Raw genomic sequence first — 16,587 nt, forward strand, 5'->3', positions numbered from 1 at the left:
GATTACATGATAGTGCTTACAGTAAAAATGCATGTCAAAAACTATTTCAAAGCATTGCTCAGGTGCACTCACCTCGAGCTTGGACACAGTATCCTATGCTGAGAAACTTACAGTGGGAGGTTAAGAGAGGTTATTTCTAACCCTGCTTCATAGGCAGAACCATGCTGTGCATTAATGAAGTTGAAGTTGTAGGTGTAGTGTCCTGTCTGTGTTGGTTTTTCTCGTCTTTTGAAAGTTTAAGTTGTGAAGTCACATCAAACAGCACTGTCTCTGGGTGAATTTATCCAGTTCATCTTGGTGATATGTGTCTCAGGTGAGATCGAGCAGCTGTCAGGGGACCTGAGGTACCAGTAGAAACTCCTTGCGTTTAAAGATGCTGGGGATAAGTTTGCATAACATTCGGGGCAGTGCTGCTGGCAAAGTTGAAGATTTCCACAATGATAATTTGTTACGTTCAAACAAATCAAATAAACAGACAAAACAAAAAGGATGGTCTTAGCTTGTTTTTAAGTCTTACATTTTGGCTTTTTCATCTGATGTTTTGTGTTTGGAATTTACGTAAACCTGGAAAATGAAACATTCAAAACTTCTGGGCGTACTCCACCTAAAGACTTCCAGATCAATCTATGATACATTCATTGTGGTACAACTGTGACTTTACTATTAAAGCTGGCGGAAGCTCTTAATTCACACAGCAAGGTGAAAGTCTTCCACACACCAAATGTAACTTAAATAAAAAAAAATATGCTTCCTGAATGATGAGTTAATCCAGCATGCACAAATGTTACCAGCTTCCTTTTATCACAATGTGTACAAACTGAATTTGTACGCTTTATGATGTAAGGAAACACCAGCAGCAGTTAGGGAGTATTTACACTTGTGTTATCAGAGATGGAGCTAACTTGAAACTCATGTCACTATGTCACTATGTTAACATCTTTAGAAAACCTCATATGGCCTTTGGACTTCTGTTTATCAGAAGACATGTAGGATGTTGATGCAAACTGGAAGATTTGCTATAAACCCTGCACATCACCAGAAATTTCTTTGAGTGGCCACGTACAGACCTTAAAACCACCATGTGTAGCAGGACTTGATGCAGACTTCTCCACCTAGACCCCAGACTCAAACTGCTGCCTGTCAACTACTGTACACACCGACTGCATCCAAAATCTGTACCACGCACACCGCCCTCCTCTTTGACCAATCACAGCCTTCATCTGCTCATGGAGCGGAAGTAACAGGAGTGCTCACTCTGACACTAATCCCGGGTACCACACAGAGCCCCTGCTCCTTTCCCTCCCTTAACTCGCCTCTGTTTCTCCTTTTCGACGGCCCATTTGTACGTTTAATGGGGGTTTCTCGACATATTCTAAGCTAAATGGGTATCTCCCGTAATAGCTATCGCAAAGACGTATTAGCAAATATATTGTCCGCAACCAAGAGACATTATTATTGATACCAAATTAAATAATTGTTTTATCTGGACCTGGTGCTGAAATATCATTAGCCAGAACAGTAGTCAATTTATCTTAGGATAAGTTACTGAAAAACCCCCAATATCATGTGTCAGATTTAAAAAAAAACTCACTAAAGACGTCCAATAATGCCAAAATGTAGCCCAGAAGTCGGGCGTGATACCAGCTGACACCGTCAGACAGAGCACTTTCTCTCTATTGAGTAACGTATCGTCTTTAATAGACGATCTTTACACTTTGAATCTTCTTGCCCTTCCTGTTCAGCCATCACAACAGTCATGGCGGCTGCCGCACGGTTTTTCATCCGAGGTGCAACCTCGAAACTTTCTATCTCCGGTATTGGCACCGGGGCTCAGAGCTGTGCTGGGGCCACTCTGCTGAACCTGTCCCCGAGCTCCGGCTCCCGTACAAAAACACAACGGAGACATGCGGCGCACTTTACCTTCCAGCCTGACCCTGTCCCCACTCAATATGGTGAGTGGCTGGCTAGCCGGCTAACGTTAGCTGCGTTAACAGAAAGACTAATGTAGCGCTGGAAGTTTTCTTGAGTTAACGAGCTGTTAAAAAGACAAGTGTTTTTTCAGCAGTGATAAAAGTTTGTGTTCAGGGGATATGAAGGGGTTGTGTTTGCGCGTTCTGCTCGGTTGTCCTCTGTCAGTCATTGTACTGCACAGTTGGTAGCATTGTTGGTTCAACGCTTTGCGCTTCAATATTAAAAGATACAATTTCGATATTTTTTAAGACGATGTGCTTGGAATAACATAAAATAATAACATTAAAGTGTGGTTATATATTTGTCCACCATTAAGTTACATTTCCTAGCCAGTTGAAAGGTCTTTAGTTTTAATTGTCCCTTATTGAAAAATCTACAGTTTCTGAACGTACAAAATTAACAACTGAATGACAGCTTTATTTCCAGAGTAGGTGCAATAGAGGTTTCAGGTTTTTCTACATCACACTTTGCTCTGTTGGACCATTACTGACTTCAAAGTAGTCATGATGCCACAGAATGGTGCGTTTACGTGTTAGACTGAGATTAACAGTAAAATGAGCACAGAGAAACTCCCTTAATCAGCTGATTCATGTGAGATCTGCTCTCTAGTGGCAAACTTTCCACAATGGAGCTCAAACGTCCAAGTGACCTAATAAAAAGCAAGACCCATCTTTGACTGGAGAGGTGGACGTCAACAGTCAGCCAGCTGACTGTAGTCATGATACCTGCTTCCCTTTGTGTGGAGTAAGGTTGCAGCGAACAGCAAACGCTTTAAAACAATGCTGCTATTGCTCATAAGCTGGGTAATAAATGACATAGGCTTAATTATTGAAGTCTCAGCCTTTAATTGACCCATAAAAGGATCAATGTGTAAGATTTAGGGAGATTGACTGGGAGAATATGGCAGAAATTTTATATAATATTCATCTACAGAGGGAGCAGGCCCTCTTCATGGAGTCGGCCATGTTTCTACCGTATCCCAGAGCAGACAAAACAAACACCGGCTCTGAAGAGCACCTTTCGCAAGTTTCACAGCCACCTGTGAAACTTGCGAAAGTTCTGGGCCACTACACACTGGGTTCTCCTGCACGCTTGGAAGGGGAGGGGTGAGGTGAGAGGTATTCATTTGGTTGCAATCTGCAACTTCACGGCTAGATGCCACCAAATCCTACACCCTGATCCTTTAAGCAGCACAGCTGAACAATAGCAGGGTTAGAACTGATAGGGTAACTGTAACATATGATTTAGTTTCGCGTTGCTGGCTGTGGACGTGAAGATTGTAGGGGAACTTGCCAAACAAGAAAGCACTGCATGGCTTCTGTAGTTGTCTCGTGTGACAGGTAGTCTGTCGTGGCCTTATCGCATAGGAGAATGGTATCTGTATCATATTGCATAGTGTGAGCCAGTACCAAACAAGGCGTGAGCTCATTGTTCAACCCACAGTTCATTTGACCGTATGTTAGTACTTAAGCAGCTGCCTAACATTTTTAATGGATCCAGAGCAACAACTATCATTTTCTCCTTTTCTGTAACAAAGAAGTGTGTGTCCCATTGATTTAACTCAGTGAATCTCTGTGTCCTTAATGTGGTTCCTTGCCTGCAGTAACTGGTGTGGTCACAGTCATAAAGAATTGTTGCTTGTCTGAAGTCCTTTTGTTTTATTTTTTATTTTTTATTTTTTTAATCTTAAAACCTTTTAGGTCCCACCCAGAAGATGAACTTGTTCCAGTCAGTTACAAGTGCCTTGGACAACACACTCGCCAGTGATCCAACAGCAGGTAGGATGCTTCAACAGGAAGAGGAATTTTATGGCTGAAAAGTACCTTCTATTTATCATTATGCAGTTTTTGAAAGAACACACTGGCTTTCATCGGTTGGGCGATATGTTTAAACTCTTGCATGTCAGTTCTGTTCAACAACCGTTCACTGGACTGACACTGGAATACATTTGCAGTCAGTTGTTTCCTGGAAGATATCAGTGTCCCGGACATAGGGAGACATTCCGGTCAAATGTCATCTGGGTTATCATCAATATTTCCCTTTTTGTGTCTTAGCGTCAAATGGGTACAACAATTTTTGAAACTGGTCCAGTAGTTATTGAGTGTGAAATGGGTTGCAATTTAATCCCTTAGTGCATTTGTGCACAGCCAAGATACGCCCATTAAAAGTGTTTGTTTTTGCCACTGACAGGCTTAGATTGTTGTTCTTGATTGTCCTTGACAACATTACAGTTAAAGAGTAAGATCCTTTTTGGTTACCCAGAAATGGAAGCTATATCACACTCGCCAAAACCACCAGACTCCATTTACAGAAATAGTAATTTTATAATCATGAAACCCAGCAGAAACAAAATAAAACTCACCAAAACCATCTTGTTTTGTCCTTAAACTGTCCCAAAAATCACCACCAACTCTAGTCTGCTTGAAATACACCCTTAATTCACTAAATCGGGGGGGGGGGTTGTGTATTTTCACATTTAACTCAGGAATAATTTTAACTGAACATTATGACAGAGAAATTTAAAGATGCGAGAATTCAACAGATTTTCTAGTAATTGTTAACCATTGACAGGGCAAGTAGAAATCAAAATCTTGTGAAAGTTACTTATGCTATTCCTTGTTGTGTTGTAAGACTGACACAAGTTAAATGTAGCCAGCTGCTGTGTCATGTTATTTAAAAAAAATCACATCTTAAGTTATCCTCATAGCCTGTGGTAATACTCAAAACAATGTCCCATTAGTTCATCACAAGGATAGAAATGTTGCTTGACGTTTCTCTGACCCAAAGCTGATCAAGCCCCAGTCAGAGATCTGATTAAAAATAGTCATAATTTTATTTTTCTCTCATTCACATATTGTGACTTTTTGAAAATTTGGACATATATAATCTTGCTCATTCTTTACTAATATGCTGAAGCCAAGAATCTTAAGAAAACCTGCTCTTTCATAACTAACTGTATTGTGTGTTTGTCTGCAGTCATCTTTGGGGAAGATGTTGCCTTTGGTGGAGTATTCCGATGCACAGTGGGCCTGAGAGACAAATATGGTAAGATGCATCATTCTCTGTCGATTTGCCCCATTCAAAAGCCTCTGGTGCTGAGTTTGCTTTAAAAAAAAAAAAACTTAGCTGTATTTCCATCTGTTGTATGTGATTTTGCCACTAGATGGCAGCAGAGGACTGTGAAGAACCTCACACCACCTAGTTTCATGAAAGGTCATATTACAGTTCAGTGTTCTCCTAGAGGACCAGAAGGATCCGTTTGCACTGATGTATCAGTTGTAGCAGGGTAGTCTCACAAACTTGATACAGTAAGCTGATAGAGCTTGTCTATGCTCACTGCTGAGACTTTAGTTTGGAGTCTGTAAGTTTTATTTTAGTGCTCAAATTTCAAGTAAATTTGAAATGGTACATTTAAATGGTGCAGTATAGCTACAGGCCTGTCAGACACGTTCTAGCATGAAAAGCACAGGTGTAATAAATAACATAAGTGTAGGCTGCATTGGATTGGTCCTGGTACTGTGCTTGCTGACCAACAAGCATATCTTACTGGGATGTTTAAATGTAGACGAGCCATCGGTAGTGTCATTAGCAGCACCTGTGCTCTTCCTGCAATGAAAAGTCACAAAAGTCACATTTTGTGACACTTTGTGAGATGTTGCTAGAATATTATTTCATTTAATTAGTTTGCATTATCTTGTTAGGTATTCCTTAAAAATCCTAAAATGCATGTATGATTGGAAATTACATGTTGCAGAAATGTTGCTCTGTCCTCCATGGATTCAGCCTTTCGAGCAGGAAGAAGCAGTCGTGGCAGATATTAGCTTATTGCAGATATTTCAGAAATGGCATGTATTTCAGCTGACAAGTGGCAAGACACTGTAATGCAGACATGCCAAAGATATGCTTGAGGTCATTTCGAAAACCATGTTGTTGCCATTATATAGTTTGTTCACCAGAGCAAGTTCATTTTACAGCTGTAAAACATCCAGCTCATGCTCACAGTTCTTTCAAAACTAACTTGAAAGATCCTCATCAAGGATGTTTTAGCTCTCTTATGTAGAAAATAGACCAATATCAACCAGCATTTTGTTATATTTCCAAATATCAATGTCAACCTAAAATATCCTTGACTTGTCAGGGTCACAGAAGACACTTTGACTGCAGGTGTTACATAACATTATTGATGGCTCTGTTCTAGTCAAGTGTCCCAGTAAGTCATGACAGTGTGACAGTGAGCCAGCGTTCACAATACCAGGAGCCTGAAAGTGAAGCAGCTAAAGGGAATTTGGCCATCGTTCATTTTATTATTTACACCTGCGCCGGCTGCTTTAAGGTGTCAGAATGCCTTCCATGAAAAATGCTTACCGGGATGTTGTTTCTACTGCAACTTGCTTGGACGTTTGAGCCCCGAACCCACAGAGAGCACTGCATCTGCAGTTTATTACATTAGTAATTTATGTTTCTGCCCGGTATTAGTCAGTGAGGATTTTCCCTTCAAAAGGAGCTGGCAGCTCCAGTTTTGATTCTGTAGTTGACAGTCAGACAATAGCCATAAATCTGCATGGGGACAGAAAAAGCCAAAGACATGGCAATATCATTAAGTTTTTTCTGCATAGAATAGCCTATGGACATGCCCAAGATTGATGCTGAGTAGAAGAAAAGTTGTTGGTTGTAACCAATTTCTCCTGGTTTTGCTGGAAAATATACAACGTTTTGATCCAAATGTTTTTTTTTTTTTAGTAAATCTGGAAACAACCAAATTGTAAACTCTCTTTTTTCCGCTCCAAATAACATTAAGCATCCCAATGTGTCCTCAGCTAAATTCAGGTCCTGAAACAGGTTGACTAAACACAGTTTCTGTACTGTGTTGTTGCCGTGTGACAGTACTCAGTTGGTTTTCTTGTCATCGTGGTATAAACTAGTATAAAATAATCAGATGTCACTAGTCTGCTTTTCTTGTTTTGAGTTCATTTTCAGTTTATGTTGTATGCTTGTTTTTTTTTTTTTGTTAATAGCGAGCGGTCTCAAATCCGCCCTACAGTAGCTGGCTTTGCCTTTTGTTGTCATTGACGTCAGAGGTGTTGACCTTTGAAGAGGGATGATTATTTTCCATCTCATCTTTGTGTACGATGACAAGCACAAAGCTGTGTTTATCCCTCTCACTACTGAAAGGGATGGTGCACACCTCTGCCATTCACAGCCGTTACACAGAACAGAGGTTAATGCGGGGCAGGCGCTATATGAATGGCTTTTTACGAGGCGGATGCATTCGCCTTCTCATCCAGCTCTCCCGCTGCTGGCCACTGGCTACTTCTGAGAGCTTTAACTCTGTAAACAACAGCACACGTTGACCCCACGCTCTGACTAGCTCTCCCTCTCACTGCTGTATGTGCAGACACGGTGCTGTCAGACAGCACTGAATATAAAAGCTGTCTATTTAAATTTATATTCTAGACTCAGACGCCCAAAACGTCAACACAACGATGAATTTGATAGTCGCACGTTGCGTTATTGTAACATCACTTGGTTTTATTGTTATCATAATTGACTTACTGCTCAGCCCTTTGATGGCACACAGAAGCAAACACACACTTGTCACATGTGTCACTTTCACATAAAGCTGCATAGTTGAGGTTGGCTTTAGTCTGAACGACCAGGCACTAAATTTTGATCTCTTAATTGTTCGTTCCTCCGAGGGTTTCTGGCTCTGCGGTTGCTAATTGAACGATGTGAGCACGGAGCAGGGCACATAAGGGCAGAGTTTCACTGTTGAGAAGCACACTTCCCAGCAAAACAGAAAAGACTGGCAAATACGCAAAGATGAGAGCAAAAATAACACTCTGGACCCACATTTAGAGACCCACTGTTGCAGCTGTTTTTCAGATTATAGGGTGGAGAGTGGGAAATAGTGGGGGGGCTTTTTCTTCTGTTTTCACTCCGTGGGGGTTGTGTGTGCGTCGCAGGCTTGGTTCGCTGCAGTTGAGGAGCCATCAGCTTGACGCCTCATATATGTTAGGACTGCATGGCATTTTAAGAGAGAATATTCTTTGCAGTGTCATCGCTCAAGTGTGTGGCATGTGCTCTGTTATCACAGCAGCCTTGCTTTTCCTCAGACACCCTCTGCAAGTGTGGTCAGTGGTCCCAAATAAAAAATGAATTACAGTGGGCTGTTCAGCGATCCCTGCCTGCATAGTGGCGGGCATGCTTTAAACCTCTGCGTGCACTTTTCTTCCTGTTCAAATTGATAAAAATGAGCTCCTTCACCCCGTTGCCGCTGGTCGCTGTAACTTATACTTCCCCCTCTTAGTCTTTTTTCATCATCTCTTCTGCTGTCTCCTCAGGTAAGGACAGGGTCTTCAACACTCCCCTTTGTGAGCAGGGGATTGTGGGATTTGGTATTGGTGTAGCTGTTGCTGGTGCCACAGCCATTGCTGAGATCCAGTTCGCTGACTACATCTTTCCCGCCTTTGACCAGGTAAGTAGGGCTGCAGCAGAGGATTACTGTCATCACTGATTAATCTGCTGACTGTTTTCTTGATTAATTGTTTTGTCTGTAAAATGTCAGAAAACAGTTGTAATTCGTCTCCAAATTGCTTGTTTTGTCTGGTCAACAGTGCCAAATCCAAAGATACTCAGTTTACTTTCATGTATGACACAGAAAATTCTTCACACTTGAATTCTCACATTTGGGAAGCTGAAATCAGCATGTGTTTGGCATTTTGCAGTAAAATTGTTTCATTTTCTGTCGATCAACTAATGGAGTCCCTTGACATATTTACACTTTGTATATTAACACTTGAAAATCGAAGTGTCATTTATAAGCACCTTATGCTTGTGTTAATGCTGATGTTATCCTGGAGGAACCTCTCTCTTAGCAATGGATCACATTCACTGGCACTCGGTAGGTGTTCGGTTAAAGGGACGGAGCTTGGAATGTGGGAAAGTACGCTGACGTAACTCCTGCTATTTGCATCAAAAATCCTTCTTCTCAGTGTCATAACTCAGGAAAACCGGGACGCCACAGACATCATGCAGATAATGCTTGAATCAGGAGCTTGCTCCCTCCTGTGATAGCTGTTTTTCTGCTATTTCTCTGAAAGCTGAAGGGGTGTGTCGATTTAAAGGAGCTCCCAATAACTTCACTTTATGCCCTTAAAATCATTAAAATAAAGCCTTTTCTTCTCTATCAAAAGCATGGCTGTCTGGCTCACTCCATGGCAACATTGTATATCAGGTTTGCATCACCCAAAGCATGATGAAAACTGTATTGGCAAAAATCAAAACACATTAATCACAAATGGAAGTATGTGAAGGACAAGCAACATGGGCAGAAAAAAACAACATAAAAATTAGCTTTTTTTTTAATTGCAATTACTACATTTTATGTCAATACTAAGGCTAAGAAATACCACATGTACATGGTTTCCACACATAGTACCACTCACATGCTAAATGATGGCATATGTGAGTGGCCAAACTATTGCTGAAAAACATGGCTAGCAAAGTAAAATCAGGTTAAAGCTTAAAAAAACAAAAAAAACAGCCAACAAAAAAGACTGTGGCAAATGTTTCTAATGGAAAGGTTTAATTTATGTGTGAGCTCAAGTGCGAACTCAGTAACCATAGTTTTAAACTACTATGCTGCTTTTCACTGCGCTGCAGGAAAGTAGAGCAAGGTTGTACCTTTTATACTCGCCTGGTGCACAGCTAAGAGTGCACAGCACCATTGTTGTACACGTACAAAATGTGATCGCTGAGGCTGAACATCATGATCCAAGTCAGCAAAATCATGAATATGAATACGTGCTTTGATTGCATCCATGTGGTTCTTCTAGTACCATGACAATAATAACCAGCTATGCATGTGTACTTTTATTTGCATAGGAGTGATTAGGGTCTCCTAGCAAAAGCTACAAGATTCAGAAAACACTTGTCAGGAAGAAAAGAAAGTAGATAAATTCTCTTTCCCTGGCAGCCACTAATGTTAGTGCTGTTATTTAATTTCCTGACTTGTCCTCTGTCTGGTTTGTATAGCATATTCCTTGTTGCTATAGGTGTTTGATAAACAGATCTCAAATTGTGTATTGTTTCGTATTCTACAATGTAGCTCGGAAAAATCTGTTAAACAAAAGCAGCTCTTTTCCATGTCTCCCCCCCCTGTGAGCGTGGAAGATTAATGTGGCATTAACAGACCGAGCGGGACAGTGGACGGCGCTGCTGTTTCACCATGCGTCCATGTTGACACTCGTGTCTCTCTGTGTATTCTCGCCCTCCACAAGATGAATGCGAGTCCCTGCTATGTCAAGGCAACATAAAACCGAAAATGTGATAATGGAGCCAGTTTTCTAAGAGGCTCCTGCTGCGGCGCAGAGCAGCAGTAGATTAAATCTGGTGTCGGGCCTTGAATGGGCTTCATCCCTCTCCTTCTGTGCTCTCGCTTAAAATCACGCGGTCCAAACTGACCGGAGAGAGAGATATAAAAGCTGAATTAACAGCCCACCTGAGTTTCGGGGAGGAAAACGTGGGACACCTTTTTGGAGGAAGACCAGCAGCAGAAACTGTAGAAGTTAAAAGAAACCAGACACTTGAGGTGATTCTTCTCATTAAAAATAAAATAGGGTTTTTAAAAGCTTTAAGGGGAATAACAGAGAATGGCTCAGCGCATGAAGCCTAGACCCACTGTCCACTGGTGTGGTCTTTATTCCTAAAATACGAAAGCTCCCTATTTGTCATGGTGCTTTTTGTTAAATAAATCTGCAATTGATTAAACCAGCATACACTTAAACAAATTGCTTTTGCTCTTTCAGACCCAGGCGTCCCATAAGGACCAGTAGAGCTTCATCTTCTTACGTCAGCTAATATTGTGTGGTTGTGTTAACCTGAGTCATGTTGGTGTCTTTCCAGATCGTCAACGAAGCAGCTAAGTACCGCTACCGTTCTGGCAACTTGTTCGACTGCGGCAACCTCACCATTCGGGCTCCGTGGGGGTGTGTGGGCCACGGATCACTTTACCACTCTCAAAGCCCTGAGGCCTTCTTCGCCCACTGCCCTGGCATCAAGGTCAGCCATGTGGTTTGCTGCAGATGCTGACTTGTATGTGCTTCCCTTTTTTTCTGCTTGTGCAGTTTTCAATTGTCATGTCTTGCTCCCAAATAGACTCAAAAGCACTCTGGCAGAACATGAAGGTGTATAGAATGGTCTGATTACATTGGTGAAGCGCAGTCATCAGCGCCGCCCTACAAAGCCAGAACACAGTAATTGCATATTCGGTCAAAACTGAGTTATAACCTGTATCTGACTTTCTGACATCTGTTTTACTATATAAAAGAGTATGATGCCATAGAAATATGTGATGTCCATAAAGAAACAGCTTTTTAAATTTGCAGTAACTACAGAACAACCTAAAAACCGCAGTATCTAAAACTTGGCTTGGTAGTTGATGCACTCTGCCATGGACAGACTGCACAGCTAAAGTCAGAGGGTGGATCAGGTGAAGGCTGGCTTGTGAGATAGCTGCGCTCCGCTAAAACTAAAGCCAAGTGCAATTGTTTTCGCCTAGCTGATACTGGCAAATGAAAATGATCCGATTTGGTGAGCCATTTAGTTTTTCAGTGTCTTAATCCACATGATGATGTAAGGCAGCAGCTAAATCAATTTCTAAGGAAGAAGGAAAAAACGACTATCTCAAAGTCACGTACTAAAATGTGTTTAATCATAAATTAATCTATTATATTGATTTCAGTATGAAAATGAATAGCATACAGACAGATAGAAACACAGAAACACGTGAATGGCGAGAAGGCTGTGAGAACACATGCTGCCAGCAGAAAGTGCAGTTTCTTCAGTGCTCTGGAAAGATTGTCCACAGGTGCAGCGCACTATCTGCTTTTTAGGCGTTGTTGGGCTTCTATGGCAGTGATTTTATTGGGATAAAAAGACATGAAAAAATGAAAGCGTTACAACCTTTCCATCTGTTTTCCAGTTTTCTGTCCAGCCTGAAAACCTTCACTTCACTTGTTACTATCGAGTCAGTCACAGCTAAAGCTGCCCCCTTTTGTGAATCATATTTGTTACAAAGCCCCAGATTAAATGGTGTAGGATCATATGGCTTTTTTAAAATCCACTTGCAACATTTTCTGCTAAACAATGTAGGTATAAAAAATGTTTTTGTTTCAAGAATGGGCCACTTAAAGCATCTTAAATAAAACCTCCAAACATAATCTACAGGGATACTACAGGTTGGAGGAATATACATTTTACTCAGCACTGGAGTAACACTGGAGGAGATAAGAGGCTGCGGAGGTGATAAGGGAGTTGGTCAGAGAGAAACCAAGGATTAAACTACTATCTAACCGTGCCTCACATAGAGGCGCAGAGTTACTCCCAAGAGATTGTTCTCTCGCTCTTTATGAACAGAAAACCAACATTTCTTATTGGCTGACAGTATTATGGTTCTTCTCTGCTGCACAGAACATGCTGGTGTGTGTACTGTGGTGTGTAAGCCTTCTGAAAGAAAGGCTTCCTAGGCTGCTGCTGAGATATTTGAACCTTAGAACGATGCCCCACTGAGGCAGCTTCTTGTTAATACCCTCATCATCTCCTCAAATCTTCACAGTTGTGAAGTATTATTTTGGCAACGCTCACCACAATTCAAATCTCAAAGGGCAGTGCCAAGTTCAAGTTATTGCAAATTTCCTGTGACACACTGGAGGAACAACTTGGAGAACCGCACTTGTTTGGACTCCATTCACAAATGGAAGCACAGCAGTTTTCTGCTCCAATTCACCTTTATTAAGTGCTTCAAATAAACTAGAGGAATCCCTGATTGTCACGTTCAACAGCGTCCCCATTTAGTATGATTATAACTATAACAAGTTAAGGGGCACTTGAGTAAGAAATGCAGAGTAACAGATCACTTGGGGAACTGGATGACCTTGTTGTGCCCCGGTGTAGCGGCAACTGGAGAGAATAAATGTCCAGTCGTATAAATTTAGAAGTGTATAAACTTCACGCTCAACGGCAAACGCACCTGCACGCTTCAGGCTTGTAGCAAGGCAAGAGAGAGCCTGCCACTTCAAGTTTGTGTGTTGGGTAACGGGGCCTGAGGAGGGAAGTGATTCCCCCACACACTGATAGTGTCACTGATACAAATTAACAGAATGTACTTGAAGTAAACAGTCTATAACATCCCTCCCTTTTCTTTTTACTGAGCATACATAAAATCATTGAAGTTTCTCGTAAGCCGCAGACTGGGAATGACTGCATGGTTTACAGCTCCAGTTCATCCACTGTGAGTAACCATCGCTGAGCGTAATAAACATGTTGTCTCCCTGCAAATTTCAGGCTGATGAATGTTAATCTTTGTTTAAACTATCAGCGCTGTTAGCTCCATCTGAGCGTCAGTCCCAACACACGTCCTGACCTGGCTTGATTCAGCTGTAGCTCGGTGTTGTTGTGATACCCCAATTCTGACCTAAATACCAGTAAGAGATATAATATCTGACTCAATTAAAATGCCACAGAGCAGAGGAGATGACATTGCAGTACAATTAAGTAGTTGATATAATCACATTTGTCCACATTGTCCACTTTGTAGGTTAAATAGTTCTGTATTGTCCTAATAGACAGTTAATGTAGATTGGGTCCAGTTCAAGGCATGTTGGTTTCTGTCTTCCTCTGGAGCCAGTCTGCATTGCACACTTTGAGAAGAGGTGTGATCACACGTGTAAATAGAACATATAAAGCTCAGACTTGGATGTGTTTCAGTAGCAGTAGTGAAAGCTGTGTTAACATTACCAGGTCTAACAAAGTGTGTCATTTGTTCCTCAGATTGTAATACCTCGTAGTCCAGTGCAAGCCAAGGGGCTGCTCCTCTCCTGCATCGCTGACAAAAACCCCTGCATATTCTTTGAGCCCAAGATCCTGTACAGAGCAGCAGGTGAGCTGGATTCTGAACAAATCTAAAACTTAAGTCGACACATAATAAGCACTTGATAGGAGGTGCTTGTCCCCCCCTTTGAGCCTCGTGCCTCAAAGGTGCTCGATCCGTTTGCCTGGTTTCTTTATTGAAAGCAAATGTTCTCCCTTTTGCTGTGAGGCAGGACAAACAAACAATATGTCTGACTGCAAACAATGTGAGATCAGCAGGACCACAAGTGTGAAGCAGACCGTCTAAATGGGCTGTGAAGTGTTGACAGCGGCGAGCTGAATCCTCTCCCCCCACCCTGCGCACAGGGAGGGAGTGGGAGAGGATCGTCAGTGTTCAGGCAAGCATGGTTAAACTTAAGGCCAGCTTGGCTTTGGGCAGGCCGCCGTGCAGAAAGGTGTCCAGCAAAGTCGTAATAAACTCTTAACGGTCGTTGGCAGCTGTTGCAACACAGTGCTGCCTTGGCTGTGTGATATCCATGATTAAAACAGCATTGGAGGCTTGAAGATGATGTTTGAGCTCGTTATTGTAATGAAAGACAGACCCGGGACACACTGGTACTACCAGCCTCAAAGTGAAGCCTCTCACTTTTTTAAGGTTTGTTTCTCAAATGAAACTGTGAAATTTTACAGCCGACTGCTGAGAGTGTCTCACTTAAAGCACCGGGTGAGCGATCATTGTCAGAAACGTTTCCAACGTTACAGTGCAGTCTGATCTTTAAACCATCATCAGCACGAATGGATTGACTCCATTCATCACACCTCTCCCATTCTTTGTTGAGGGTTTTTTGTTCGTAGGTAAAACTTTCAAGAAAAGAAAAATTGGTTGAAAGTCTTGAGTCGTAGTAAGAAAAAAAACGACTAGCTATTTTGAACTATTCATAATAGCCTGTCAGTGTTCTTTCTATTGTTCTGTACTGTGGTGTTTACTCCCCCTGGTGTTTTGTTGTCAGATTGTACATCAATCAGTGGAAAGTTTTATTGCAAAAGGGGCCTGTGAGCGAATCCACCGATTGTGTTGAGTCCACTGGAATGAGTTGATTTCACTACAAAATTTCAGCATTTTAAATGCCGGTGTGAGCAGACCCTTAGACCTACAGACTGCTACTGATGGTTAATTAGGTAGTGTATAGCTTATTTTCATTTTTATTAATGTCTTTAACACCTCACAGCTGTGGTGGCCGAACAATCTATCAAAGCTATGAAAGAACTGACTGACGTTTGACTGGCCCAGTTGTAATTATGTGCGTTGGAAAATGTATAGCACTGTGTTGGAGCAAGCCTTGGGTATGAAATATAGTACGAGAATCATGTCTCAGATTGAGGTGGTCCATCAGGGCAGCCAAGAGCAGGTCTGTGTTCTTGGCAGGGTTTTTGTTTTCACTGCTGCTCCGTCGATATGGATCTCGGTTTATTGGCCCCTTGGGGCGCGCTGAGATGGTACATCACTAATATGCTCTATGCAAGCGAGAACTTGCTTGCTTGCCATGTTATTTCTTCAAGATAGTCGGGATATGTCAAGATATGGGTCAGTCAATCAAGTCAACATGGATGTTGAGACAGGATGTATTTACTGACCAGCTGGTCTTGTCAAGCTTGAATGAACGTGTCCCACCCACATTAACACACAGTCCCCTTTCTTGTTTCTGGTCGATGCTTTTAAACTTTGTATGTTTTCAAAGCTGTGTGACAACTCACTCATCCACCTCACACAGTGGGTTTAGTACCGGTAGCGTTTCAGGACTTATTTTGATGTCTTAAAGTGGCAGAGCTCTCGTGCCAGGTCCACATGCCTGTAATGATCTCTGCCTGGATTATGAAGTCATGTTTTTAATTGCAGACGCCCTCTTAGGATAAAAACCACACATTTGTCTCAATGAGGCCATACTGTTTTGCGGGGCCTGAGATTCCACTTATTAAACCATAACCTAGTTTTCATAATTCAATTTTAACGTTCAGCAAAATGCTATTATTCCACTCAAACGGCCTATTTTCTGTCTCGTCTGGAAGCCGAAACCAGGAGTTGCATATGATTCATTCAACCCCTTCATGTTGTTTTAACGTAGTGAGTCGTCAGGATGGGCAATTTTTCTTTCCTTTGCAGCTTGAAAGGATCATGGAAGTCATTCAGGGTTTCCAGAAAGGTCTCAAACCCAGCGTCTCTCCAGAGTATAATTACCCTTCCTAATTGTAATTTTGACTTCACGCGTTGCCATGTAGGAATGCTTTTAGCAGTTTGGTTCCCCCAGAATCCGCTAACACTTTGTGCTCCACGTGTTTCGCAGCCAAAGCCGTAATGGTGACTGAAATTCAAAGATGGTTTAAAATACTACATTTTGTAATTATATGTTGTGTCTGGACAGTATAAATATTGCTAATAAGCAGCGTGTTTAAAAGTGATGGCAGTTTGAGTTTATGATAAGTTTTTGCATTGTAATGATTTCCATGACCATGCCTCGGGTTTCCAAGACATTATTAACCATTATTCAAGCCATATACTTACATGCACTTTGTCTTGGACTTTGGTTCAAAGAGAGGCTGGCTGCGAGGCCCCCCCATTTGGACCGATGTCCTGTTCATGTGGCCCCTTTTCTGATTGATATCCCATCCCAGCAATGTTTTGTTGTCAAGATTAATCAGGGTTATGGGCCTGTAGCTGGCAAAAGATATCATTAGGTCATACATTAGATT

The 16,587-nt window shown here is 41.8% G+C and overlaps 1 protein-coding gene across 1 annotated transcript in view; it reads left to right on the top strand.

The window, feature by feature from the left end:
• Positions 1-1,742: 1,742 nt before the first annotated feature.
• The window catches only part of bckdhb (branched chain keto acid dehydrogenase E1 subunit beta), a 54,312-nt gene continuing 39,467 nt past the window's right edge, over positions 1,743-16,587 (top strand). The window contains exons 1-6 of the mRNA XM_041943104.1: positions 1,743-1,952; positions 3,672-3,749; positions 4,948-5,016; positions 8,313-8,446; positions 10,876-11,031; positions 13,801-13,909. Coding sequence (XP_041799038.1) covers positions 1,757-1,952; positions 3,672-3,749; positions 4,948-5,016; positions 8,313-8,446; positions 10,876-11,031; positions 13,801-13,909 — 742 coding nt within the window. The 5' untranslated portion in view covers positions 1,743-1,756. The remainder of the gene's footprint in view (positions 1,953-3,671; positions 3,750-4,947; positions 5,017-8,312; positions 8,447-10,875; positions 11,032-13,800; positions 13,910-16,587) is intronic.

Source organism: Chelmon rostratus, chromosome 8 (genome assembly GCF_017976325.1).
Source record: "Chelmon rostratus isolate fCheRos1 chromosome 8, fCheRos1.pri, whole genome shotgun sequence".
NCBI lineage: Eukaryota > Metazoa > Chordata > Actinopteri > Chaetodontiformes > Chaetodontidae > Chelmon > Chelmon rostratus.